The sequence below is a fragment of the Schistocerca piceifrons genome, chromosome 6, assembly GCF_021461385.2.
Source record: "Schistocerca piceifrons isolate TAMUIC-IGC-003096 chromosome 6, iqSchPice1.1, whole genome shotgun sequence".
NCBI lineage: Eukaryota > Metazoa > Arthropoda > Insecta > Orthoptera > Acrididae > Schistocerca > Schistocerca piceifrons.
The window spans coordinates 82,621,098-82,647,544 of record NC_060143.1 but is presented as its reverse complement, the minus strand read 5'-3'; the positions used below and the strand labels follow the sequence as shown (position 1 = coordinate 82,647,544).

General features: G+C 42.0%; 1 protein-coding gene across 1 annotated transcript in view; it reads right to left on the bottom strand.

The window, feature by feature from the left end:
* The window catches only part of LOC124803150 (lysosomal-trafficking regulator), a 593,053-nt gene that overhangs the window by 171,533 nt on the left and 395,073 nt on the right, over positions 1-26,447 (bottom strand). The window contains exons 37-38 of the mRNA XM_047264331.1: positions 25,909-26,076; positions 4,753-4,863 (exon numbers count right to left, since the gene is read on the bottom strand). Of these exons, the coding sequence (XP_047120287.1) occupies positions 4,753-4,863; positions 25,909-26,076 (279 nt within the window). The remainder of the gene's footprint in view (positions 1-4,752; positions 4,864-25,908; positions 26,077-26,447) is intronic.

The following is a 26,447-nucleotide window of genomic DNA, read 5'->3' as shown; positions in this document are numbered from 1 at the left end:
CATAAAAAAGAAAATCAAAAGTTCTGAATTATATCACATGGAATTATTTTACTGCTAAAAGAGACACACTAATTCCTTCTTCCAACTGTCACATGGACACTGAAATTATTTGTAGAATTGAAATCAAGAGAGTATAGGTTTGGACCTACATTTGACTCTATATATATTATGTGGAAGTACTTGCTCACTTCCTATAAGTAATTTATTGCAGATTACTTGAGCTACAAGGTATTCCAAACAGATGGAAAAAGGTGCAGATACACATTTTTCTGGAAGGGTATTCATACAAAGCCTGTCAATAACAGACCTGTAACAGTGGATTCATGTAACTCCAAACTTCTAGTTCCAATATTATAAATGACCAAAACAAACTATTAATTCAAGCCCTGCAATCTCTTAATATTAGTAGCTGACTGGACAGGTGGGCGGGTGTCAATGTAGAAGGGATGGCAGGAGGGATAGGGGGGGGGGGGGGGGGGGGTTAGTCATCACAGGCAACAGGTGGGTTCCCTTCACACACTACTGTCCATGAATTGTGATGGAGCCTCTAACAATGACTACCGCTCTGTGAATAATAACAGATCATTATGTGTGTTAAAATCTGTACTTTAGATTTATAAATGTTTATTTGTCATACTCATCTCATGGAAAGCAGATCCATATGCCACATTCTAGTTCTTGCATGAAGGAAAATATAGACACTGAAGCACCAAAGACACCGGTATAGGCATGTGTATTCACATACAGAGTTATATAAACAGGCAGAACACTGCACTTCGGTTGGCAACACCTATATAAGACAACAAGTGTCTGGTGCAGTTGTTAGATCAATTACTGCTGCTACAATGGCAGGTTATCAAAATTTTAAGTGAGTCTGAATGTGGTGTTATAGTCAGCGCACAAACGATGGGACACATCATCATCTCCAAGGTCGTAATGAAGCACAGATTTTGCGTACGATCATTTCACAAGAACATCAAATCTCTGACAACGCCACAGCCGGAAAAAAATCCTGCAAAAACGGGACCAACAACAACTCAAGAGAATCATTCAATGTGACAGAAGTGCAACACTTCTGCAAATTGCTGCAGATTTCAATGCTGGGCCATCAACAAATGTCAGCATGTGAACCATTCAATGAAACATCATTGATATGGGCTCCTAGAGCCAAAGGCCCACCCGTCTACCTCTACCCTTGATGACCAAAGGCACAAAGCTTTTCACCTCGCCTGGGCCCGTCAACACCGACATTAGACTGTTGATGACTGGAAACATGTTGCTTGGTTGGACGAGTCTCGTTTCAAATTGTATCGAGCAGATGGATGTGTATGTGTATGGGAATGGAGACATCCTCATGAAGCCTGGATGTCAGTAGGGGACTGTTCAAGCTGGTGAAGGCTCTGTAATGGCGTGGGGTGTGTGCAGCTGGAGTGATATGGGACCCTTCATACATCTAGACAGGTGACACGTATGTACATCTACATCTACGTGACTACTTTTCAATTCACATTTACATGCTTGGCAGAGGGTTCATCGAACCACAATCATACTATCTCTCTACCATTCCACTCCCGAACTGCACGCGGGAAAAACAAACACCTAAACCTTTCTGTTCGAGCTCTGATTTCTTCTTATTTTATTTTGATGATCATTCCTACCTATGTAGGTTGGGCTCAACAAAATATTTTTGCATTCGGAAGAGAAAGTTGGTGACTGAAATTTCGTAAATAGATCTCGCTGCGACGAAAAACGTCTTTGCTTTAATGACTTCCATCCCTGCGTATCATATCTGCCACACTCTCTCCCCTATTACGTGATAATACAAAATGAGCTGCCACCCTTTCGATGTCCTCCGTCAATCCCACCTGGTAAGGATCCCACACCGCGCAGCAATATTCTAACAAAGGACGAACGAGTGTAGTGTAGTGTAAGCTGTCTCTTTAGTGTACTTGTTGCATCTTCTAAGTGTCCTGACAATGAAACGCAACATTTGGCTTGCCTTCCCCACAATATTATCTATGTGGTCTTTCCAACTGAAGTTGTTCGTAATTTTAACACCCAGGCACTTAGTTGAATTGACAGCCTTGAGAATTGTACTATTTATTGAGTAATCCAATTCCAACGGATTTCTTTTGGAACTCGTGTGGATCACCTCACACTTTTCGTTATTTAGTGTCAACTGCCACCTGCCACACCATACAGCAATCTTTTCTAAATTGCTTTGCAACTGATACTGGTCTTTGGATGACCTTACTAGACGGTAAATTACAGCATCATCTGCGAACAACCTAAGAGAACTGCTCAGATTGTCACCCAGGTCATTTATATAGATCAGGAACAGCAGAGGTCCCAAGACGCTTCCCTGGGGAACACCTGATATCACTTCAGTTTTACTCGATGATTTGCCGTCTGTTACTACGAACTGTGACCTACCTGACACGAAATCACGAATCCAGTCACATAACTGAGACGATACCCCATACGACCGCAGCTTGATTAGAAGTCGCTTGTGAGGAATGGTGTCAAAAGCTTTCCGGAAATCTAGAAATACGGAATCAACTTGAGATCCCCTGTCGATAGCGGCCATTACTTTGTGCAAATAAAGAGCTAGCTGCGTTGCACAAGAACGATGTTTTCTGAAACCATGCTGATTACATATCAATAGATCGTTCCCTTCGAGGTGATTCATAATGTCTGAATACAGTATATGCTCCAAAACCCTACTGCAAACCGACGTCAATGATATAGGTCTGTAGTTCGATGGATTACTCCTACTACCCTTCTTAAACACTGGTGTGACCTGCGCAATTTTCCAATCTGTAGGTACAGATCTATCGGTGAGAGAGTGGTTGTATATGATTGCTAAGTAGGGAGCTATTGTATCAGTGTAATCTGAAAGGAACCTAAACAGTATACAATCTGGACCTGAAGACTTGCCTGTGTCAAGCGATTTGAGTTGCTTCGCAACCCCTAAGGTATCTACTTCTAAGAAACTCATGCTAGCAGCTGTTCGTGTTTCTAATTCTGGAATATTCCATTCGTCTTCCCTGGTAAAGGAATTTCGGAAAACTGCGTTCAATAACTCCGCTTTAGCGGAACAGCCGGTAACAGTACCATCGGCACTGCGCAGCAAAGGTATTGACTGTGTCTTGCCGCTTGTGTACACTACATACGACCAGAATTTCTTCGGATTTTCTACCAAATTTCAAGACAATGTTTCGTTGTGGAACCTATTAAAGGCATCTCGCATTGAAGTCCGTGCCAAATTTCGCGCGTCTGTAAATTTTAGCCAATCTTCGGGATTTCGTGTTCTTCTGAACTTCGCGTGCTTTTTCCATTGCCTCTGCAACAGCGTTCGGACCTGTTTTGTGTACCATGGGGGATCAGTTCCATCTCTTACCAATTTATGAGGTATGAATCTCTCAATTGCTGTTGCTACTATATCTTTGAATTTGAGCCACATCTCGTCTACATTTGCATAATCAGTTCGGAAGGAATGGAGATTGTCTCTTAGGAAGGCTTCTAGTGACACTTTATCCGCTTTTTTAAATAAAATTATTTTGCGTTTGTTTCTGGTGGATTTGGAAGAAACGGTATTGAGCCTAGCTACAACGACCTTGTGATCACTAATCCCTGTATCAGTCATGATGCTCTCTATCAGCTCTGGATTGTTTGTGGCTAAGAGGTCAAGTGTGTTTTCGCAACCATTTACAATTCGCGTGGGTTCGTGGACTAACTGCTCGAAATAATTTTCGGAGAAAGCATTTAGGACAATCTCGGAAGATGTTTTCTGCCTACCACTGGTTTGAACAAGTATTTTTGCCAACATATCGAGGGAAGGTTGAAGTCCCCACCAACTATAACCGTATCAGTGGGGTATTTATTTGTTATGAGACTCAAATTTTCTCTGAACTGTTCAGCAACTATATAATCGGAGTCTGGGGGTCGGTAGAAGTAGCCAATTATTAACTTAGTTCGGCTGTAAGCATCCTATCTGATCACTGCCATCCATTCATGCCCATTGTGCATTCTGCCAGACTTGGGCACTTCCAGCAGGACAATGTGACACCGCATACATCCAGAATTGCTACAGAGTGCCTCCAGAAACTCTCTTCTGAGTTTAAACACTTCCGCTGGTCACCAAACACCCCAGACATTAACATTATTGAGCATACCTGAGAAGCCTTGCAATGTGCTGTTCAGGAGAGATCTCCTCCCCCTCACACTCTTACGGATTTATGGACAGCCCTGCAATATTCATAGTGTCAATTCCCTCCATCACTACTTCAGACATTAGTCGACTCAATGCTACATCATGTTGCTGCACTTGCGGCACTTCTTCATGCTTGTGGGGGCCCTACATGTTATTAGGCAGATGTACCAGTTTCTTTAGCTCTTCAGTGTATTATGAGAATGATAATTTTTTGGGTAATGTACTTCTGTCTGACATTAATATCAAAATATGATTTCAGTACGTCATTTTTGTGTGGAAATGGCTTAACCACTCAAGGAACAACTGCTACTGGAAATGTCAGAGGGGTTAAAATAAATATTTACACCTTATACAAAAGGAAAGGAACCACTGTAATGGAATTCCATCTCTCAAGCAGTATATCATGATTCATTATAACAGGTCAAGCCCTCTCCATCAGTTTACTGTAGAACAAATTTTATCCTAGTATATTTTTTTCCCTTTGGAGGGTGAAAGTTATCTGTATGAATCAACATGGATAACACAAGTAATAACCATACCTTTTTCTATTGATCGGACAGATGCAGAAGCCTGTTGAAAAATATGCCCAAGTTGATGATGCATTCCTTGACTTCTGGAAGGTGTTTGTGGTTGTTCCGCACTTCTGCCTGCTGAACAAAGTATGACTTAGAATACTGGAAGAACTTTGTAAGTCAAGTTATGAAGTCGCAAACACCAAAAAATTGAACCAAAATACAGTTAGAGGTGCAGAGATTCACTATTTAGAAAATGACTTGCAGTTGATCCTCTACCAGAAGCAGAGGGAGATAGAAGAAGAAGAAGGCAGACAAAGAACCAGAGGGGGAAGGTGGAAAAGAGGAACAATGGAAGGGTAATAGACTGAAAATCATAAGCCCCAAAGGAGTGTAATGATTCAAGAATGCTATACAGAAAAAAATTCTTCAATTTGTATGGGAATGGAATCCAGCACTTAAATTACTAATTGAATTTTAAACAACAGGAAAGGAAAATAGCTCCTAGGAAATGCTTTAAAGATGGAAAAAATAATAGGCACTGTATGGACAGATTCATCATACAGGAAGGCCAAAAATACTTTCAATGAATTTAAAAATAAAGATATCAATATAATGGCTGGAAAAACTGCTAAGCACAGAAATGTGTACAGATTGGTAAAAACAGCACATCGAGTGCCACTACGAAGTGTGAATGTGACAAGAAGAAGAACTGGGTAGTGATTAGGAACACATCAAGGATTCAGCATTAAAAGTAACAAGCTGATGGCGCTTTGAGAGACTTGTGTTCAAACAAGGCAGTAAGCACAGTTACCTGACTTTTGGAATTTCTAACATCGTTGAGCAAAACAGCTGTCACACAATTATTCCAGACAATCTGTAGAGTCTACAAGAACAGCCACAGTCCTTCAGACTTTAAGATGAATGTTGATGTATGTCTGAATGCAATGTAAATACAGGAATCCCTATGTTAAACAGAGGCCTACACCAATGCTCAAAAACACCCTGACCACATGCTTAATAGCAAGTCAGCCCACAAATGCCATACTTGGCAGCAATCCTATGTCATAAGGATTTGATAAGTACTTGATAAATTTCTGGAGGCATATGGAACCATATGTCTACAGACAGCTCATGCTATAATGCTCTTTCCCATTGGACTTCTTCTCATGAGCAGGTTCAATCAGTTTCGAGGAAAGAGAGCCACTTTGTAGATCAGTATATATTGTGATCTCAATATTGATGTATTTTTGTGGATGACATGTATCGAATACAGTCCACTTTGTATTTATTAATATGAATACAATTTTGTATGAAATCTTTGCTTGGTGCCAAGAGCAATGGTTGAGTAGAGGGTTGGGGTTTATCTCTTCTGTGATACTTAAAATCCTCTCTAATTATGACACTCAAATGAGGGGCCAGAACCAACAACCAACTAGAGCTACTAAGCCACACACCAAATACTGCTCCGCAAGTCTTAAAACTACACACGTTTCGTACTTGGAAATGTGGCCCTGGTCAACTTCGTATATTGTGAAGCATAACCTCATATGGAGACCAACAACTAAATGCAGGAAGTGGGACACTTTAACTGGTGTAAAATATGCCAAGCATTAGCTCCAGTGCAGTTCAGACCCGTCTTCAAGCTTCTAAACAGGAACTGCAAATAACAACCACTGAATAATATTATAACAGATATCATTTCCAGTTAGATACCGCAGTTACTGCCTCTATCTGCCCCACTTAACTTCAGAAACCAGAGACCCCAGATAAAACTAATCTGGAAACCCTCTAAAGCACAAAAAATTAGTCAGTTTAGTGGTAAAATGATAAATGGCTCTGAGCACTATGGGACTTTACATCTGTGGTCATCAGTCCCCTAGAACTTAGAACTACTTAAACCTAACTAACCTAAGGACATCACACACATCCATGCCCAAGGCAGAATTCGAACCTGTGACCATAGCAGTCGCGCAGTTCCGGACTGCATGCCTAGAACCGCTAGACCACCGCGGCTGGCTAAAATGATAAATATAAGCACCAATGTGTAGTGACATATTAGAAAAACTTGGTGAACTGTTGTTGTTGTTGTTGTTGTTGTTGTTGTTGTCGTCTTCAGTCCTGAGACTGGTTTGATGCAGCTCTCCATGCTACTCTATCCTGTGCAAGCTTCTTCATCTCCCAGTACGTACTGCAGCCTACATCCTTCTGAATCTGCTTAGTGTATTCATCTCTTGGTCTCCCTCTATGAATTTTACCCTCCACGCTGCCCTCCAATACTAAATTGGTGATCCCTTGATGCCTCAAGAACATGTCCTACCAACCAATCCCTTCTTCTAGTCAAGTTGTGCCACAAACTCCTCTTCTCTCCAATCCTATTCAATACCTCCTCATTAGTTATGTGATCTACCCATCAAATCTTCAGCATTCTTCTGTAGCACCACATTTCAAAAGCTTCTATTCTCTTCTTGTCCAAACTATTTATTGTCCATGTTTCACTTCCATACATGGCTACACTCCATACAAATACTTTCAGAAACGACTTCCTGACACTTAAATCTATACTCAATGTTAACAAATTGCTCTTCTTCAGAAACACTTTCCTTGCTATTGCCAGTCTACATTTTACATCCTCTCTACTTCAACCATCATCAGTTATTTTGCTCCCCAAATAACAAAACTCATTTACTACTTAAGTGTCTCATTTCCTATACTAATTCCCTCAGCATCACCCAACTTAATTCAACTACATTCCATTATCGTCGTTTTGCTTTTGTTGATGTTCATCTTATATCCTCCTTTCAAGACACTGTCCATTCCGTTCAACTGCTCTTCCAAGTCCTTTGCTGTCTCTGAGAGAATTACAATGTCATCGGCGAACCTTAAAGTTTTTATTTCTTCTCCGTGGATTTTAACACCTACTCTGAATTTTTCTTTTGTTTCCTTTACTGCTTGCTCAATATACAGATTGAATAACATCGGGGAGAGGCTGCAACCCTGTCTCACTCCCTTCCCAACCACTGCTTCCTTTCATGTCCCTCGACTCTTATAACTGCCATCTAGTTTCTGTACAAATTGTAAATAGCCTTTCGTTCTCTGTATTTTACCCCTGCCACCTTCAGAATTTGAAAGAGAGTATTCCAGTCAACATTGTCAAAAGCTTTCTCCAAGCCCACAAATGCTAGAAATGTAGGTTTGCCTTTTCTTAATCTAGCTTCTAAGATAAGTCGTAGGGTCAGTATTGCCTCATGTGTTCCCATATTTCTACGGAATCCAAACTGATCTTCCCCGAGGTCGGCTTCTACCAGTTTTTCCATTCGTCTGTAAAGAATTCGCGTTAGTATTTTGCAGCCGTGACTTATTAAACTGATAGTTCGGTAATTTTCACATCTGTCAATGCCTGCTTTCTTTGGGATTGGAATTATTATATTCTTCTTGAAGTCTGAGGGTATTTCGCCTGTCTCATACATTTTGCTTGGTGGACTAAGCTGCTTCAATTCCAGATGCACTGCAATATAACCACAAGCAGTGTCACCCTATTACTGTATAGTGATGATGATGAAGTCCCATACTCCGTAACAGAGCGGGAGGCCCGCACCGCCGTACTAGCCAAGGTCATAGTGGAGGTGGTTTGCCATTGCCTTCCTCCGACCGTAATGGGTATGAATGATGATGATGAAGATGACACAACAACACCCAGTCATCTTCAGGCAGGTGAAAATCCCGGACCCCACCGGGAATTGAACCTGGGACCCCGTGCTCGGGAAGTGAGAGCGCTACCGCGAGACCACGAGCTGCGAACTATTACTGTATAGTAACACACAATTTACAAGGTGACAATTGCTGAACTATATGAAAAAGAAATATAAATTAGTTACAAACTATGGTGTGCACACACTTCATTCAACATGTAAACACGACTACAGATATTCGGATTTAGGTTATAACATGTTCGATATGCCTGCCATCATTGGTAATGATGTGATGCAGACGAACAGTGAAATTCGACACGGACTGCTGAAGTGTCGGAACATCGATGTAGTCGATGACCTCCTGAATGCTTGTTTTCAGCTCAGCAAGGGTTTTGAGGTTTTTGTTGTACATCTTGTCTTTAATGTTGCCCCACAAAAACGAGTCGCACATGTTTAGATCTGGAGAAGATGGTGGGCAATAAAGGCCCATGCCAGTGGCCTCTGGGTACCCCAGAGCCAGAATGAGCTCCCGTAAGTGCTCCTCCAGGACATCAAACATTCTCTTGCTTCAGTGGGGCCGAGCTCGTCTTTCATCAGCCACATCTTGCAAAATCAGAGTCACTATGGATAATGGAGATGAAATCATCTTTCAAAACCTTCACATACCATTCAGTAGTCACAGTGCCATCAGGGAACATCGCAACGATTATTCTGTGACTGGACATTGCACACCACACAGTCACCCATTGAGGGTGAAGAGACTTCTCGATCATGAAATGCGGGTTCTCAGTCCCCCAAATACGCCAATTTTGCTTACTGGCAAACCTATCCAAATGAACATGGGCTTCATCGTTAAACCAAACCATGCATGTGCATACTAATTCCCATGATGCCCCACAGCCAACCATGCAGTTTGAATGCCATATCGCAAACCGTTCAGAAGTTATGATGAATTTATTTCATACAGTTCAATAACTGTCACCCTGTAAGTAAACACTTATAACCAAAGGAAAGTCCCTTCAACAGATACGCTTATAAGTGAACCGAAACTGCTCTTCTTCATGAATATTACTAACACCGACAGACTTGTACAAGGTAAAATGACAATCACATATTATTTACTAACACACAATTTAAGGGAACACTTGCAACGAAAGGCAAGTCTCTTAAATATCGATAACTTGCACACAATAAAATGACAATCACATATCACCAACATAGCAAACTTAATAGGTGCCAGGCTAATCAGTGCAACACTTAAAATCACATAAACATTTAAAGACAATTAGAGCAACATCAACCACAGCTTACCAAAAATTAAATGATTTCCTCTCAAGAAAATGTACAGAAGCATAACAACATATCACCGAAAGTGGTAAATTCTTAGTCCCTATCCATCTTCTGTTGCAAACACTGATGGCCGGAAGCTCATTGAAGCAATTAATGATCTCCAACTATGCAGTTCTTCAAAGGACATTGACAAAAAAACAAAAAAAATATATAAAAGAAAACCCCTCGTAGCAACTCTCAAAGACAATGTGTCGGTGGCCCAGCACACACACTGAGGCGAAGTCTCCGTTTTACTCCTTGTCAACTCGCCCCGTGCATTCCTTTGGCTAAAGCTAGAGGACATTGCCCGCTTACCCAGTATGCAACAGTCTGAAGTGGTGGCCCACCACACACACTGACGCGAAGTCTCCATTTTACTACCTGCCCACTCGCCCTGCGGCCACTGTCATTCCTTTGGCTAAAACTAGAGGACATTGCCTGCTTACCCAGTATGCAACAGTCTGAAGTAATGGTTAGATTAGATTAGATTAGATTAATATCGACAACTTGTACACAATAAAATGACAATCACATATCACCAACATAGCAAACTTAATAGGTGCCAGGCTAATCAGTGCAACACTTAAAATCACATAAACATTTAAAGACAATTGGAGCAACATCAACGACGGCTTACCAAAAGACCCCATGTGGGTCTGTTAAATTAACACTGTAGCCCACATAGCCAAAGGTGAAAGAAAAACTCGGAATACGGTATATGTAAAAGCTACAGATAGTTCAATGGAGATAACTGAACTTTCTCCAATGCCTCTCAAGAGAACCAAGAACAATTAGCAGATTAATAGATCCTTAACATTAAAAGTGAAATTATATATCTGAAGCTTCATGTAGTTCATCCTACTGATATCTTTGGCTTGCACAGAAGGTGCAGCAGTGTACAGTTAATACTAAGCTGCAGATGAACTCCACTCAGCCACAATGCTTATTCACCTCATGCAAAATTTTCAAAAAATGAATGTATAAATAACTGGAGTAAAATTCTTTCAGAATATGATTAAAAGCTTAAATAATGGCATATTATAGATGCACCCCATGTACAAATTAAAAAAAAAATGAATAAATAAATAATCAGAATCAAATTCTTCCAGAACATGATTAAAAGCTTAGACAACAGCATATTATAGGTGCACGTTACATGTAATTGCGCTATTAAAAAATTCAGGATCCGATTGATAATTATTATCAACGTACACATACAGTTGTTTTCACTTACACAAAGAGTATACCTCATATTTATGATTCTTCTAATTTGAAAGCAACACGCCTGCACAATGAGCTATGTTCTCCAGCCAATATTAAAACATAATTAAATAGGAGATCTTGTTGTTTTGTAGTAATTGTCTTCTTTATCTCACAGAAGAAAGGATTCAGTAATTTGACAGTGAAAGTTTCACTGATATAACTATTTGTATTTAATAAAACTTTGAGAAACTTTCACTTATGACACAATTTCAGTTTGCATACACTGCTTACAAGCAAGACTGATTATTTAGCTTTATATACACATATAGGTTTTTATCACTCAGAAGCATTATCAGATGCACTAAGCACAGTAAGAACATTTCTTTACCAACTGCTTCATCAAATTAATCTTTGTTAACAACTGTAATACACAAACTTTGAACTGTTCCCCATCTATTTTTTTTTTTTTTTTTTTAATGTTATACTGAGTAGAACAGTTAATATCATTTATGCCCTGTCATCTTCCCACAGAAAGTCTCTAACAGGACATATCCATAAACTAACCTGAATAAGAAGTAAATCCTTTCATTTACTTAATAACCTTCTGTTTGGGTATATTGCATTTTCCAAAGAAATGAGCTAAAACACACATTTCTATCAGTATTTTGTGCCATTTCATAGGAGCAAGATTAGTTTACATTCATTTTTCAACAATGTAAATTTCAATGTGTTCCTTCACAATGCTTGTTCAACAATTAAACATTTTGGTCTGGAACAGCAATGGAAGGTCCTCATGCTGTATGCTCTATGTATTATTTAACATGGTTTTTGTTTATTATTTGGAAAATATTCTGGGTATACTCTCAGAAACTTGGGAGGACATATCAAATCTTGTTCCTTTTGGGTATCAGGTCTTTCTCTGGCTGCTCCCAAGATAAAACATCAAAATATAACTACATCTCTCTTGAGTAGTTCCAAACATTTCTGTACCATTCACAATACTTCCACCCCCTCAAAGACAAATTCCAGAGAAAAGTACAAATGGGATTAAACGATACACAAACAATAAAATGACTTCAACCAATTAAAAAAATTTTCCTACAAAATATCCCAGTATAGAAATTATAAAGTGGAACTAGTTCAAAACCTTAACTTAATGATCAGTCAAGTTAAAGATTTGCAGTCACTGATCATGACAGAGGATCTACTTGTCTGGTTTGATCAATACCTGTCCTATAGAGAATTTTATCTTCACTCTCTCATCACAATGGAAACACCTTTGAGTTAATTAGTAGGTTAAGGGTCTAATTTGGAAAATACCACAGGAATTAATGACATTTAGCTCCTAGTGGGCATTGATTTACATCAATGGGGAGGTTGAAAATTTGAGCTGGGCCAGAATTCTTTACTGCGCTCCATTGTAAGAATTTTAGAATTTCTGCATTTGTTGACCAACATCTCTAACCAACTGCCTGAAACCTAGCCTCCCACACTGAAGATACTAACAACTCCCATCACAGATTTCCATCATCCGTCCCCACCCCCTTTTACCTCCTGAATCCTGACATGTCACTTATGATGCCACCTCCCTACACACGAACATCCTTATTCTCCCCCCCCCCCCCCCCCCCCTCCATTGAACACTGCCTCACTGCCTCTACCAACGTCTTACAGACTCCAAATCCACAATCACATTCCACACCCACTATATCCTAACCTGCAGTGACTTTTCCTTTGAAGGGAAGGTACGCAAACAAATCCTCAGCACTGCCATGAGCACCCACGAGCACTTCCTAAACTAACCTGTTTAAGGGTCATCTAGAGGAAAGCTTGTTGTTGTTGTTGTGGTCTTCAATATAAAGACAGTTTGAATATTGAATTTTTGAATTTGAATTTATTCATCTTTGAACATTTTACGTGTTATGGGTGCAATTATTTATATATAAATCTAAGATAAATAAAGTATATAAAAATTTCATGAGTTTTTGCATCAGTGACACATTGTTATACACAATGCAAAAATTATGTCTGTAAGAACATTTTAACCAGTATTTTGTTACAACTTAGTATGACAGTAGTCAGAACTTTATGTCACTTAAATCTGATTCCTCATACTCTTTGATGGAGCAGTATGCTTCCTTGTTAAACCACTCTGCTAGAACATTCTCAAATGTATTATAGGGTAAGAGAAAAGGCAGCTTTTGGGTTTCTATTAAAACATCTGGGGCCTAGATATTCATGGCTGTTGTGAACCTTAGCTAGCCTACTGTAGGGTATAACAATTGATTGTACAATTTTTATGGCGTGATCATGTACAGACATCTTAGGCTAAAATTATTTACATTCTCTTTAACACTGAGAAAGCAATTATACATGTAGTGGCTTGGTGCTGTCATAATATTAAGTTCTGTGAAATGATCTTCATGAGAGCCTCTTGGAGTCAGTGCTGCTATACATCTGATAGACTTTTCTTGCCACTTGGATACAGTTTTTCAGCTGGGGCAATTACCTCATAGTAGAATTCCATAGGTACAGTGGGAGTGGAAAAATGTAAAATAATCATACACTAGTAGGGTTTGACTTACACTATACCTCAGTTTGAACAGCAGATAATTCACTAGAGAAAGTTTTGAGCACAATTTTTCTGTACGAACTGCCCAGCTAAGTTTCTGATCTATATGGAAACCTAATAGTTTGTGCTGTAGCCACCAGAAAGATCATGGGAGGCGCACATCGGCACGGCGCGTCACGGACAGTAGTTGCCGCAAGTAGAGTCCCATCCACTAGAGGGCACGCGAGAAATCGGCCCCGACCTCTGCCGGCGGAACAACAACAACAACAACGACAACTCAGGCAGCACGGGCCGTGCCCAGTCAGTTCACATCAGGCATGCCTAGGAGACAGTTCCCGGTATACGCTATGTGAAGTGCGACGGAAAATGTGAACAGTGTTACTACACAATTGGCGACGAGTAGGGTCGTTCTTTCGCGTGATGCGTCATCGTTCCGGTTTCGCAGCTTATCCCCGGCATGGAGGATTTAGCGTGGGTTTTGGTTGAGCAGCAGACGGAGCTCATGGCCACCATGAAACAAGTGCTTCTGACATTGCTCTCCATGCCGTCTGCTCCAGCGCCGTTCCCTCCTCCCTTTCCCCTGTATGACGAGACGGCGGAGGATTGGGACACATATGAACATCGCCTTCGGCAGCATTTCCAAGCGTTTCATGTTGCCGATGCAGAGGTATGTCATGCTCTTTTCTTGTCTTGGATATCTCTCTCGCTGTATCAAGTTTTGCGGCAGCTAGTGCCAGTGCAGGAACCCTCGTCCTTGTCTTTTGACGCATTCTGTTCATTGCTGTCTTCATATTATCCCTACCACACGCATGTCTATCAATGCAAGAAGCAGCTCCATCAATCTTACCAGGCATGGGCCGCTACCCTGCACGGACTTAGTCGCAAGTGTCAATTTGTCACGGAGCAGTCGCGAGAGTCGTATGCCCACGGTATGGTGCGCGACGTCATTGTTCGTTCGGCCCCTGATAGGGAGGTCCGGCAACGGGCCCTGCAGTCAGAAGACCCTTCCCTTGAGGAAGTCCTGTCCATTGCTCAGTCGTATGAAGTTTCTCATGCCGCAGGTCAACAGTTGGAAGTGTGGTGCGATGTCGCGGCAGTTCAGGGGGGCGCAGCTGCGCCCGGGGTGGACGATGTGCGAGCGGTACAATCCGGCCGTTACGGCTGCTCCCGCACGGCGCATAAACAGAGTTCTGGCCGCCGGCCCCTGTTACCGTCCTGTGCGTCGTGCTATGTACATCATGATCGGTCAGAGTGCCCCCAGCGTTGGGCCGTTTGTCGCAAATGTAATAAAAAAGGACACATTGCTAAAGTTTGCCGCTCAGCCTCCAAAGAATCGAAGAAAGCAGGTACAGAGGACATGGACGTTGACATTCAGGAAGTTTCATCGGGCCAGGCTCCCGACGCATTGGCACAGACACTCTTTATCGAGGTGTCGGTTCGGTCGCGCCGATTACAACTGCAAGTAGATACGGGTGTGGCAGTTTCTTTGTTGAATGCACAAACTTACTCTGACCTTGGGTCGCCCCCGTTGGTGCCAGTTTCCAGCGTCTAGGTGGTTATGGTAAACAGTTCATTCCCCTACTGGGTCAATTCACTACCGACGTGACTTACAAATGAGTCACTCGGCCTATTACTTTTATTGTTGTCAGTGATGCGAGCTCCGGCAACGTTTTTGGCTTGGATGCCTTTCAAGATTTCAGCTTTTCTATCACTGACACCATACAGTTGGTCTCCGAAGACGTTCCTTATCAATCATTGGAATCTTTGATCTCTGACTTTCCGGATATCTTTGAGGAAGGCCTGGGGTGTGTTTCAGACTTTGAAGCTCACTTAACGTTGAAGGCGTTGGCTCACCCGCATTTTCTACACGCGAGGCAGATTCCCTTGGCTCTCTGCCCTCAGGTAAAAGAAGAGCTAAACCGGCTGACAGCCCTAGGGGTCGTTCTTCCCATTTCTTCTAGTGAGTGGGCTTTGCCCCTCATTATTGTCAGGAAACCCTTGGAAAAATTACGTCTTTGAGGCGATTTCAAGGCCACCATTAATTCCCAATTGGTGGTGGACACCTATACTTTGCCTCGTGCTGATGAATTATTCTCCGCCGTGGCGGGAGGCCAATATTTTTCGAAAATCGATCTTTCGGAGGCTTATCATCAGATACCACTTGACGAGGCCTCGAAACGGTTGGCGGTCATCAACACCCCATTTGGCCTTTACCAATACCAGTGGTTGGCCTTCGGAATATCCAGTGCCTCGGTGATATTCCAGCGTTATCTTGAGCACGTCACGTCGACAATCCCTCACTGTATTAATTACCTGGACGACATAATTGTCACAGGCCGCAGCGCGAAGGAACACTTGAACAAACCTTTGCACCCTCTTTCTCAAATTCAGGCCCGTGGGCTTGCATTGCAACCTGCGTAAGTCAAACTTCTTCCAACCGTCCATTGAGTATGTGGGCTACACCATCTCTCGGCACGGCGTCCAGCTACTAGGAAGTTTGGTCCAAGGTATCGTCGACCTTCCGTGGCCCGCTTCGCTGAAGGAGATACAAGCTTTTTTTAGGCAAGATTGCCTATTACCATTGGTTCATTCCCAGGGCTTCCACCATACCCCCCCCCCCACCCCCCCTGTATTGCCTTCTGCGCAAGGCTGTTCCTTTTGATTGATCGCCTGCATGTGAGCGAGCGTTCACTTCGTTAAAGGGCCTCCTCACGTCAGCGCCTTGTTTGGCTACTTTTGACCCCCATAAGCCGTTGGTCCTGGCTACAGATGCTTCACAGTATGGGGTGGGGGCAGTCCTGGCCCATCGCAACATGGATGGCTCCAAGCACCCACTGGCGTTTGCGTCTAAAACTCTTAGTCCCGCACATGGCCATTACTCCCAGGTGGAAAAAGAGGCTTTGGCCATTGTCTACGCTGTTACCAAGTTTCACCCTTTCTTGTATGGCATGAAGTTTCAGTTAATCACTGACCATAAGCCGTTAATATCGTTATTTGGCCCTGCCTCTCAGATTTCGGATAGGGCGGCCCACAGACTACAGCGCTGGGCCTTGTTCCCCTCTAAGTACCATTATGACACTCATTTTCGCCCTACCGGACAGCATGCCAATGCAGACGCTCTTTCCCGTCTTCCGGTGGGCCCGGATTCTAAGTTTGATCGTGAGGAGATGATGATGTTTTCATTTGGATGTGGCATCCCGCCAAGCGGTTGATGGCTTCCCATCACTAGTTCTAGAGTCGCCAGGGAAATGGCAGCTGACCCGGTTCTCCGGCAAGTAGTTCACCTCGTTCAGCAGGGGTGGTCATCCCGACCTCCAGGCCGGGCCTCGGACCCTCTTCGTAATTATTTTGTTCTACGAGACCGCCTCTCCGTCTTGGAAGGAGTTCTCCTTCTGGCTACCAAGGATACAGCTCCTCACGTGGTTGTTCCTGCAAGTTTGCGATGAGAGGTCCTCACGTTATTACATGAGGGGCACTGGGGTGTTTCCCGTACTAAAACCCCCGCTCGCAGACATGTGTACTGGCCCGGTATTGACAGAGAAATTGAGCACTTGGGGGCAGCCTGTTCCCAATGTGCGAGCCAACAGGCATCTCCCAGGTCAGCATTCTCTTCATGGCCACCTGCAACCCAGGCACGGGAACGTGTTCACATAGATTTTGCGGGCCCATTTCTCAATGGCTTTTGGCTCATTGTCATTGATGCTTATTCCAGATTCCCATATGTGGTTCGCTGCTCCTCAACCACTTCAGAAGTTGCAATCCAGGCACTAGCAAAAATTTTTTCGGTGGTAGGTCTGCCAGTCACTCTGGTATCGGACAATGGACCTCAGTTTATTTCGCAGACCTTCCAGGATTTTTGTAGGCGCTTCGGTATTCGGCACGTTTGCTCTCCCCCCTTTCATCAACAATTGAATGGAGAAGCTGAGTGCATGGTGTCACATTTAAGGCGCAGATGAAAAAGTATGTGCATGAATTTCCAGCAGAGGAGGCGTTGACATTTTTCCTGACGGCATACCGGACCACACCGATGGGAGAACGCAGCCCCGCAGAGCTCCTTCATGGACGTCAACCTAGGACTCTGCTGCACCTCCTCCGGCATGGTCCTCACCAGTCTTCACACAACGGAGTACCCAGCTTTCCACCGGGTATGTCGGTCTGGGCACGTGGGTTTGGTCGCAATACACATTGGATACCGGTAGTGGTCCTGCATCGCAATGGCCGCCGGCTCTATACCTTGCAGGTGGGGGACCGAGAGGTGCGTCGTCACCAAAATCAGCTATGTCCACGTTTGGGCACCCACCCTCCAACCCCTCGGGCACCGGCTTCCCCATTGCCGGCACCTACGTTGGTTTCTCAGGGGACGCTACCGCCCCTCCCCCCTGTGACTCCACCACACTGCGATGGTTCTCAGCCTTGGCAGCCTCCAGTAGCTCCAGCACCGGCATCGCCATTATTAGAGATGCTCCAGTGAGAGCCGGCCCCCCTCGCAGGCCCGGTTTCTCAGGAGGCTGGTTCACCTGTGGTCGTCCCTTCCCCATCGTCCCCACCACTGGGTTTTGCCCCTCCCGAGGTAGACCAGGATCCAGAGTTCGACGGCTTGTCTCCCGTTCTGTCCCGGGCTCTGGTGGTGGGACGACGGGGACCTCTTAGTGTGGGTCACTTCCAGCCGTATTCGAAGGTTTCGGCTCGAGGGTTGGCTGATCCCCTCGACTAAGGCCTTCCGATGGACGTGGTCATCACTCCTGCACGACGCTCTACCTTCAGACGCAGTGGATCACTGTGGCTTCACCCCCCGAAGGAGGAGGAGTGCTGTAGCCACCAGAAAGATCGCGGGAGGCACAAATCGGCACGGCACGTCACGGACAGTAGTTGCCGCAAGTAGAGTCCCGTCCACCAGAGGGCACGCGAGAATTCGGCCGCGACCTCTGCCGGCGGAACAACAACAACAACAACAACTCAGGCAGCATGGGCCGTGCACAGTCAGTTCACATTGGGCATGCCTAGGAGACAGTTCCCGGTATACGCTATGTGAAGTGCGACGGAAAACGTGAACAGTGTTACTACAGTTTGATTATTTTTTATTTTAACTGGAGGCACTTAAATTGAACACAATGTCTTCAGTTTTAATGTTATTACTTTGTAAATAATTTGCCTGGAAGCAATTAACACTTTGGCCCATAGCTACATTTAATTATATCACAGCTCCTCTGGACCATCAACTTGTGTGATTAGAGTTGTATCATCTGCACGCAGCCCTGCCTGACACGACAAAAACGAGGTTCACTCATTTACATAGACAATGAACAGGAATGGACCAAGTACCGAGCTCTGTGGAACACCTATTCTAACAGGTAATGAGTCTGCTCTCTGGTTGTTTATAGTTACCATCTGCCTTCTGTTGCTTAGATAAAACTCAATAAGATGAAGAGCATCCTCTCCAGCTCCATAGTATTGGAGCTTTCTTACACGTATAATATGGAAGACAGTGTCAAAAGCCTATCTCAAATCTGGAAGAGTTGCACAGGTTGTTTTCTTAACCTCAAAACAATCATATGTTATTGTGGTGCAGATCCCCACCCAACTCTATCCTGTACAAGCCTCTTCATCTTTGAACAACTACTGCAGCCTACATCCTTCTGAATCTGCTTACTGTATTCATTCTCGGCCTCTCTCTACAATTTTTACCCCCTACATTTCCCTCCAATACTAAAATTGGCAATGCCTTTATGTCTCAGAATGTGTCCTATCAACCGGTTCTTTTTTTGGTCCACTTGTGCTAAACGTTCCCAATTCTATTCAGTATCTCCTCATTAGTCACATTATCGACTCATCTAATCTTCAGCATTCTTCTGTAGCACCACATTTTGAAAATTTATGCTCTCTTTTTATCTAAACTGTTTATCATCCATGTTTCACTTTCATACAAGTCTACACTCCAGACAAATGCCTTCATAAAAGACTTCCTAACACTTAATTCTATATTCAATGTTGACAAATTTCTCTTCTTCAGAATCAGTTATCTTGCCGTTGTCAGCCTGCATTTTATAGCCACCCTACTTCGGCCATCATCTGTTATTTTGCTGCCCACATAGCAAAACTCATCTACTACTTTAAGCATCTTGTTTCCTAATCTGATTCCCTTTGGCTCACCTGATTTAATTTGACTACACTCCATTATCCTTGTTTTGCTTTTGTTGATGTACATTTTATGTCTTCTTTTCAAAACAGTCCATTCTGTTCAACTACTCTTCCAGGGCCTTTGCTATATCTGACAGAATAACAACATCACTGGCAGACCTTGAAGTTTTTATTTCTTCTCTCTGATTTTTAATTCCTACTCCTAATTTTTCTTTAGTCTCCTTTACTGCTTGTTCAATGTGCAGATCGAATAACATTGAGAATGGGCTACAGCCCTGTCTCACTCCATTCTAAACAATTGCTTCCCTTTCATGCCCCCTCAACTCTTATTACTGCCATCTGGTTTCTGTACAATTTGTAAATAGGCTCTCTCTCTCGTATTTTATCCTGTGACAATATTATGAAAAGGAAAGTTGCCACTCACCATATAGCGGAGATGGTGAGTCAAAGATAGGAGCGGAGATGGTGAGTCAAAGATAGGCACAACAAAAGGACTGTCACAAATAAAGCTTTCGGCCATTAAGACCTTCGTCAACAATATACGTAGACACACATGTACAATCACCCACACACACGCAAATGCAACTCACACACACGACTGAAGTCTCAGGTAACTATATGGTGAGTGGCAACTTTACTTTTCACAATATTGTTACATTCAATCCTGGATTTTCCATTGTTTGATTGTATTTTATCCTGCTACCTCCACAATTTCAAAGCAAGTATTCCAGTCTCATACATCTTGCACACCAGAGATATCATAGTGAGGTACAATTATATCTAAGCTGACACAAAATTGAAAGCTCTACTATCAATTTTTTAGGTACCTCAATAGTTTTTTCACCGATCTCGGTGCCTGTCAATCTTTTGAGCTGGTGCAATAAAGACGTATGTACTTGCACTCCCCCACTATCGTGTTAATTAAAAGTTATAACATGCAGAAGTCACAAGTTTTCATTCTCCTACTGAGCTATGTGCTGATATCACATCCGATGCAATGAGAACTTGCATTTTTAAATGGACCTTTTTGGAGAAGAAGTCAACATGAAGAGAGAATAGCCAATGCAACCATGCTGGCATTTTTGTACATCGTTGGGGAGACGAGGGAAAAAATCAAGCGACACACCAAAACTCAAAGGAATTATTCTTCAAGTAATGTTCCAAAACTGCCACATTTCTTAACCTGCACACAACATACTTGCATGCTTTTCTGAACTTACAATTTCTAGTGTGGATAAACATGCTTTCAGCCTTCCCTTCTTTGCTTATGACTGGTTTACCATCTAAACTTTTGATATTCATACAGCTGATTCTCTTTTCCCCAAAGGCCTCTTTAATTTTCCTGTAGGCAGTACCTATCTTTCACCTAGTAAAATGTGCTCCTAAATCCTTATATTTGAGCTCTAGCCATTCCTGCTTAGAAATTTTGCACTTCCAGTCAATCTCATTTTTTAGATGTTTGTGTTCCCTTATGCCTGCTTCATTTGCTACATTTCTAAATTTTCTCCTTTCATCAGTTACATTCAATATCTCTCGTGTTATCCAAGGATCCCTACGAGGCCTTGTATTTTTACCTGTATTGATTCCCTGATGCCTTCACTATTTCATCTCTTAAAGCTACTATCCTTTTGGGAACTGTTTTACCTTGAGCATTGTTTGCTTGAGGAATAAGGGACTGATGACCCTGTAGTTTGGTCCCTTTATACCCCAAAGCAACTAACCAATCTTAAAGCTATCCATTTGTCTTTTACTATATTCCTTTCCCGTGTTCCAGTCAACTGTTGCCTGATGCTATCTCTGAAGCTCTCAACAACCACTGGTCATTTCAACTTATCCAGGTGCCATTTCCTTAAGTTCCAACCTTTTTTCAATTTCATCTGTTTTAATCTACAGTTCATAACCAATAAATTTTGGTCAGAGTCCACACCTGTCACTGGATATGTCTTACAATTTAAAATCTGGTTCCTAAATCTCTGTCTAACCATTATATAATTAATCTGAAACTTTCCAATGTCTCCAGGTCCCTTTCATGTATACAACCTTCATTTATGATTCTCAAACCAAGTGTTAGCAATGGTTAAATTATGCTCTGCGCAAAACTCTACCAGGCAGCTTAATCTTTCATTCCTTTTCTCCAGTCCATAAACACCTTCTATTTTTCCTTCTCTTCCTTTTCCTACTATCGAGTTCCAGTCCCATCTCCTTTAACTATCTGAATAATTTCTTTTTCCTCATCATACATTTCTTCAATCTCTTCATGATCTGTGGAGCTAGTTAGAAAGTAAACCTGTCCTACTGTGGTAGGCGTGGGCTACAATAATGTGCTCATTATGCTTTTCATAGTAGCTTATGTGCATTTCTATTTTCTTTTTCATTATTAAATCCACTCCTGCAGTACCCTATTTCACTTCATATTTATAGCCCAGTATTCATCTTAACAGAAGTCCTGTTCCTCCTGCCACTGAATTTCACTAATCCCACTATATCTACCTTCAGCTTATCCATTTTCCTTTTTAAATTTTCTAACGTACCTGCCAAACTAAGGAATCTAATATTCCACACTCCTGATGAAACATTCACCTGTGTAGCCCCCTGGAAAAATTAAGGCTGTAGTTTACACTTGATTTCACCCATTCACAGTACTAGCACAGCAAGGCCATTTTGATTGATGTTACACGACCAGATCGGTCAATCATCCAGATTGTTGCTCCTGCAACTACTGAAGAGGCTGCTGTCCGTCTTCAGGAATCACACGTTTGTCTGGCCTCTCAACGGATAACCCTCCATTGTGGTTGTACCTATGGTACGACTATCTGTATCACTGACGCACACAAGCCAACCCACCAACAGCAAGGTCAATGGTTCTTGGCATCCCTAAACTTCCAACCCCTAGTCTGGTTCAGGTTCATTGATATCTTCATGATCTGGACTCTGGGCCAAGACACTTTGTCCACATCCCTTGCCCAGTATGCTGAAGGCCTCATGAAGGTCTTCACAGAAAGGCAATATCTCCCAAACCTAGAACACAAACTGATTTCCTGTGTCATAGACCCCCAATCCTCTCACCACTCCCAAGTATCAACTACAAAGAGGGTCCCCTCTCATCACACAATACCATACTTGTCTGGAACTAGTGAAACATATCCTTCACCAGGGCTTTGATTATCTTTCACCCCCGCACTGAAACGAGGGATATCCTACCCAAGACCCTTCCCACTCCTCCTAAAACAGTGTGCTGTTGCCCATCCAACCTCCACAAAATCCTAGTCCATCCATATACTCTCCCAGTTTAGAGCTGTGTTTACTCCATTACGAAACTGATTGTCAACAATTAGTCACAATTTCAAAACAACAGTAACATTCAAAATTACAATACTAGAAGGAGAAATGACTTACACTATCCTTCATTCAGACTTAGTTGGTCACTAAAAAGAGTAAGGTACTGAACCATAAAAATCTTTTACCACCTACCCAGAGATGTAGAGTTGAATAGCTATTAAAATTAACTCGAAACACAAATTGGAGTCATCTGCTTGACAACTACTCCTTCTTAGCAGAAGAATTCTGAATGTTAACAGTATTTTGTGTGTGTGCGTGTGTGTGCGTGTGCGTGTGTGTGCGTGTGCGTTTGTGTGTGTGTGTGTGTGTGTGTGTGTGTGTGTGTGTGTGTGTGTGTGTGTGTGTGTGTGAGATCAATATTAGTGAAAAATCACAATCATGATCCATACAATACACAAATATCTGAACTAAAGAAGATAATTTCACCTCCATAAGTCCCATAGATAACTGAAGTAAATGCGAGAACTGTCACACAACCAGCTTTGCAGTAATGTATCCAAGTTGCTGGCTGGAACAAAAACAGAAAGATTATCACAGCAATGTTAGGGATCAGCAAAGTTAAGGAACTGTTACTGTGTATGTATGAAGAAAAAGGGGGGGGGGGGGGGGGATGGTTTAGAGCGGCTTAACAATGAGGTCATCAGTGCACAGGATCTGTTCAATGGCAGTTTGATAAAGGTATCAGAAAGTAAATTCTACCATTATGTTTGACATCTGAAGCAAGACTAGGAATTAACACACATTCCAATAACTTTTCTATAAAGAAAAAGAGTCTGACAAGGTGAAATCATAAAAGATGTCTGACATCCTCAAGAAATAGGTTATGTTATTGAGGCATAAGAGTAATATACAATGTGTACAAGAACCAAGAGGTATAATTACACCAAGAGGGAATCGAACACATTAAAAAATTTGTAAATGCAGTAGGCAGATTTTATCTTTGTCTGTCATACCTGTACATCAAAGAAACAACGAAGGAAATAAGAGATAGGTTCAGATATGGTGTTAAAATTCTGAGTGAAGGGGTATCAATGATAAGGTGTACTGACGACACTGCTGTTATCTGTCAAACTGGGGAAGAGTTATAGGACCTGTTGAATGAAATGGAGAGTTCACTGAATAAAGAATATAAATGAAAGCAAATCAAAGAAAGACAGAAGTGCTGAGGAGAAAAGATGAAATTATAAGAAACTAGACAAGAAAATTAGGAACCATGTAGTACGCTGGAGTGAAGAAATACTGCTGTCTTTAATTCTGAGATGGATTAAGTAAGGAAGACATAAAATCGACTAGCACAGGCAAAGAGAACATTCCTCACCACAAAAATCTATTATTATGCAACACAGAATTTAGGAGGAAAGCAGAAAATGAGATGGAAAAGGATGAATAGTTGAGTAAATCAATAAATGTTATTTTATCCTTGCTGGATCTTGAGAATTCAGTAGCCGTTAATGACTGTTAGTGAATACTTTGACGAGGCACAAATACTTTTAAAGTGCTTTTATTTCAAAGCCACAACATTTTTTGGCATTTGTGCCAATCTCCAGATGGCTAATGTTTCCAATTATATAAATGTTCTATCAGCAGCATGTTGTCAGCTTCAGTACTGTACAACCATATTTGAATATTTGTATACACTCACAACTGTTCCAGTGGAAAACTGTTTCACCTTATACCTACATAAAAGCTGGCATATTAGCCTGTTTTAATCACCGAAACAACATAAAGGTGGTACTAAATGTTCAAACATTCTTGTGCAGCGTTCCAGTTGACAACGTGCTACTGATGAAAACAGTCATGTAGCTGTAAATGTTTGCCATCTAACGATTGGCATGATGCCTGGAACCTGTTATGGCTCCAAAATGAAAGTACTGTAAAAGTATTTGAGGTCAGCTGTGTTATTCACCTGAATCAATAAGATCCACTGACAAAAAAATATTGAATGTAACAATTAATGAAGTAGCAAAAATTTGTGGGTGGTGGTTAACTGAGCTTAACTCCCTGAACGTGTCATTAATACCACTTATGAAGACGCTCTTTAATAACAGCTGTTGCTTAAATTAGCACACACAATTAGTTTACAACAGATTATTCTCCGTAAATACAAATCCCCCAACCCTTTCTGTATTCCTTTGTGATGGGATCTACAGAACATTATAAACAAATGAGTTAGAGTGTGTGTGTGTGTGTGTGTGTGTGTGTGTGTGTGTGTGTGTGTGTGTGTGTGGTTTTTTAAGCTGAATACAATATGGCACAGTATAGTGAGTCAGAAAGCTCTGAAAGGTAGCATGAGTATTTTTAGATAATCGTTTGTATTCAAAAGCTACCTGATTAATTGCGTTTATATACTACAAGCTGTTCCAAACAATATAGGGAACTTAGAACAATACATATTGCATTTTTACTTTAACTTTCTTTGCATAATTTGATTTTTTTTTATATCAACAGCTGATAGGACAGCCTTTTTGGGAATAAGTCAGAACTGAATTCTTGGATTACTGTGAGTATAATAAATGAAATACACTGATTTTTGAGTAGAAATTACAGCTCTTTTCTAATGCTGCTTTAAGTTTTGGGGTTTTTCCCTCTTATTCAAACAACGAAGCCCTCAACAAGGCAATGTGGGAAGTCCTGGGTGGAATACAAGCAGTGGCAGAGGGAAAGGTAAGCACTCTGCACGACCACGCCGCAGTGCCGCAACAACTCGGCTGCTCTGAGGACAGACACTGCCTGAAAATCTGGCAATGACTTTAGCCTTTCCCGTGGGTCTGTCTACAGTTCGATATCTTTACTATTTCAATTCTTTAACCAACTAAACATTTATTTCCTGAAGGCAGCTTCTACATAACAAGTGTGAAGATGAATTAATGAGTTATTGATGGTATTTAAGATCTGAGAGACAAAACATACCTGTAGAACAGATAATCTCCACAGCACGAGAAATGACATTACGAAATCTATCTCCAAGATCACTGCGGCCAATTTCTTTTGTTAGTGACACTGAGAAAACACTGTTGTTGCTGCTGCTGCTGCTTGATGTCGAGATGGCATCATTCTCCTTGTAGCCGTTAGCAAGGCCTGCAGTGAAAAGAAAACAAAGAAGAGTGAAATACGTGAAACAGGTATATAAAATGTGGTCAACAAATAATTTTCATATATAAATTATAATAATTTATAATATATCTAAAAACAAAGATGATGTGACTCACCAAACGAAAGCGCTGGCAGGTCGATAGACACACAAACAAACACAAACATACACACAAAATTCAAGCTTTCGCAACAAACTGTTGCCTCATCAGGAAAGAGGGAAGGAGAGGGAAAGACGAAAGGATGTGGGTTTTAAGGGAGAGGGTAAGGAGTCATTCCAATCCTGGGAGCGGAAAGACTTACCTTAGGGGGGCTTGAGTTGACACGAACAAGAAAGCCCTCATGAAGACAAACACTGA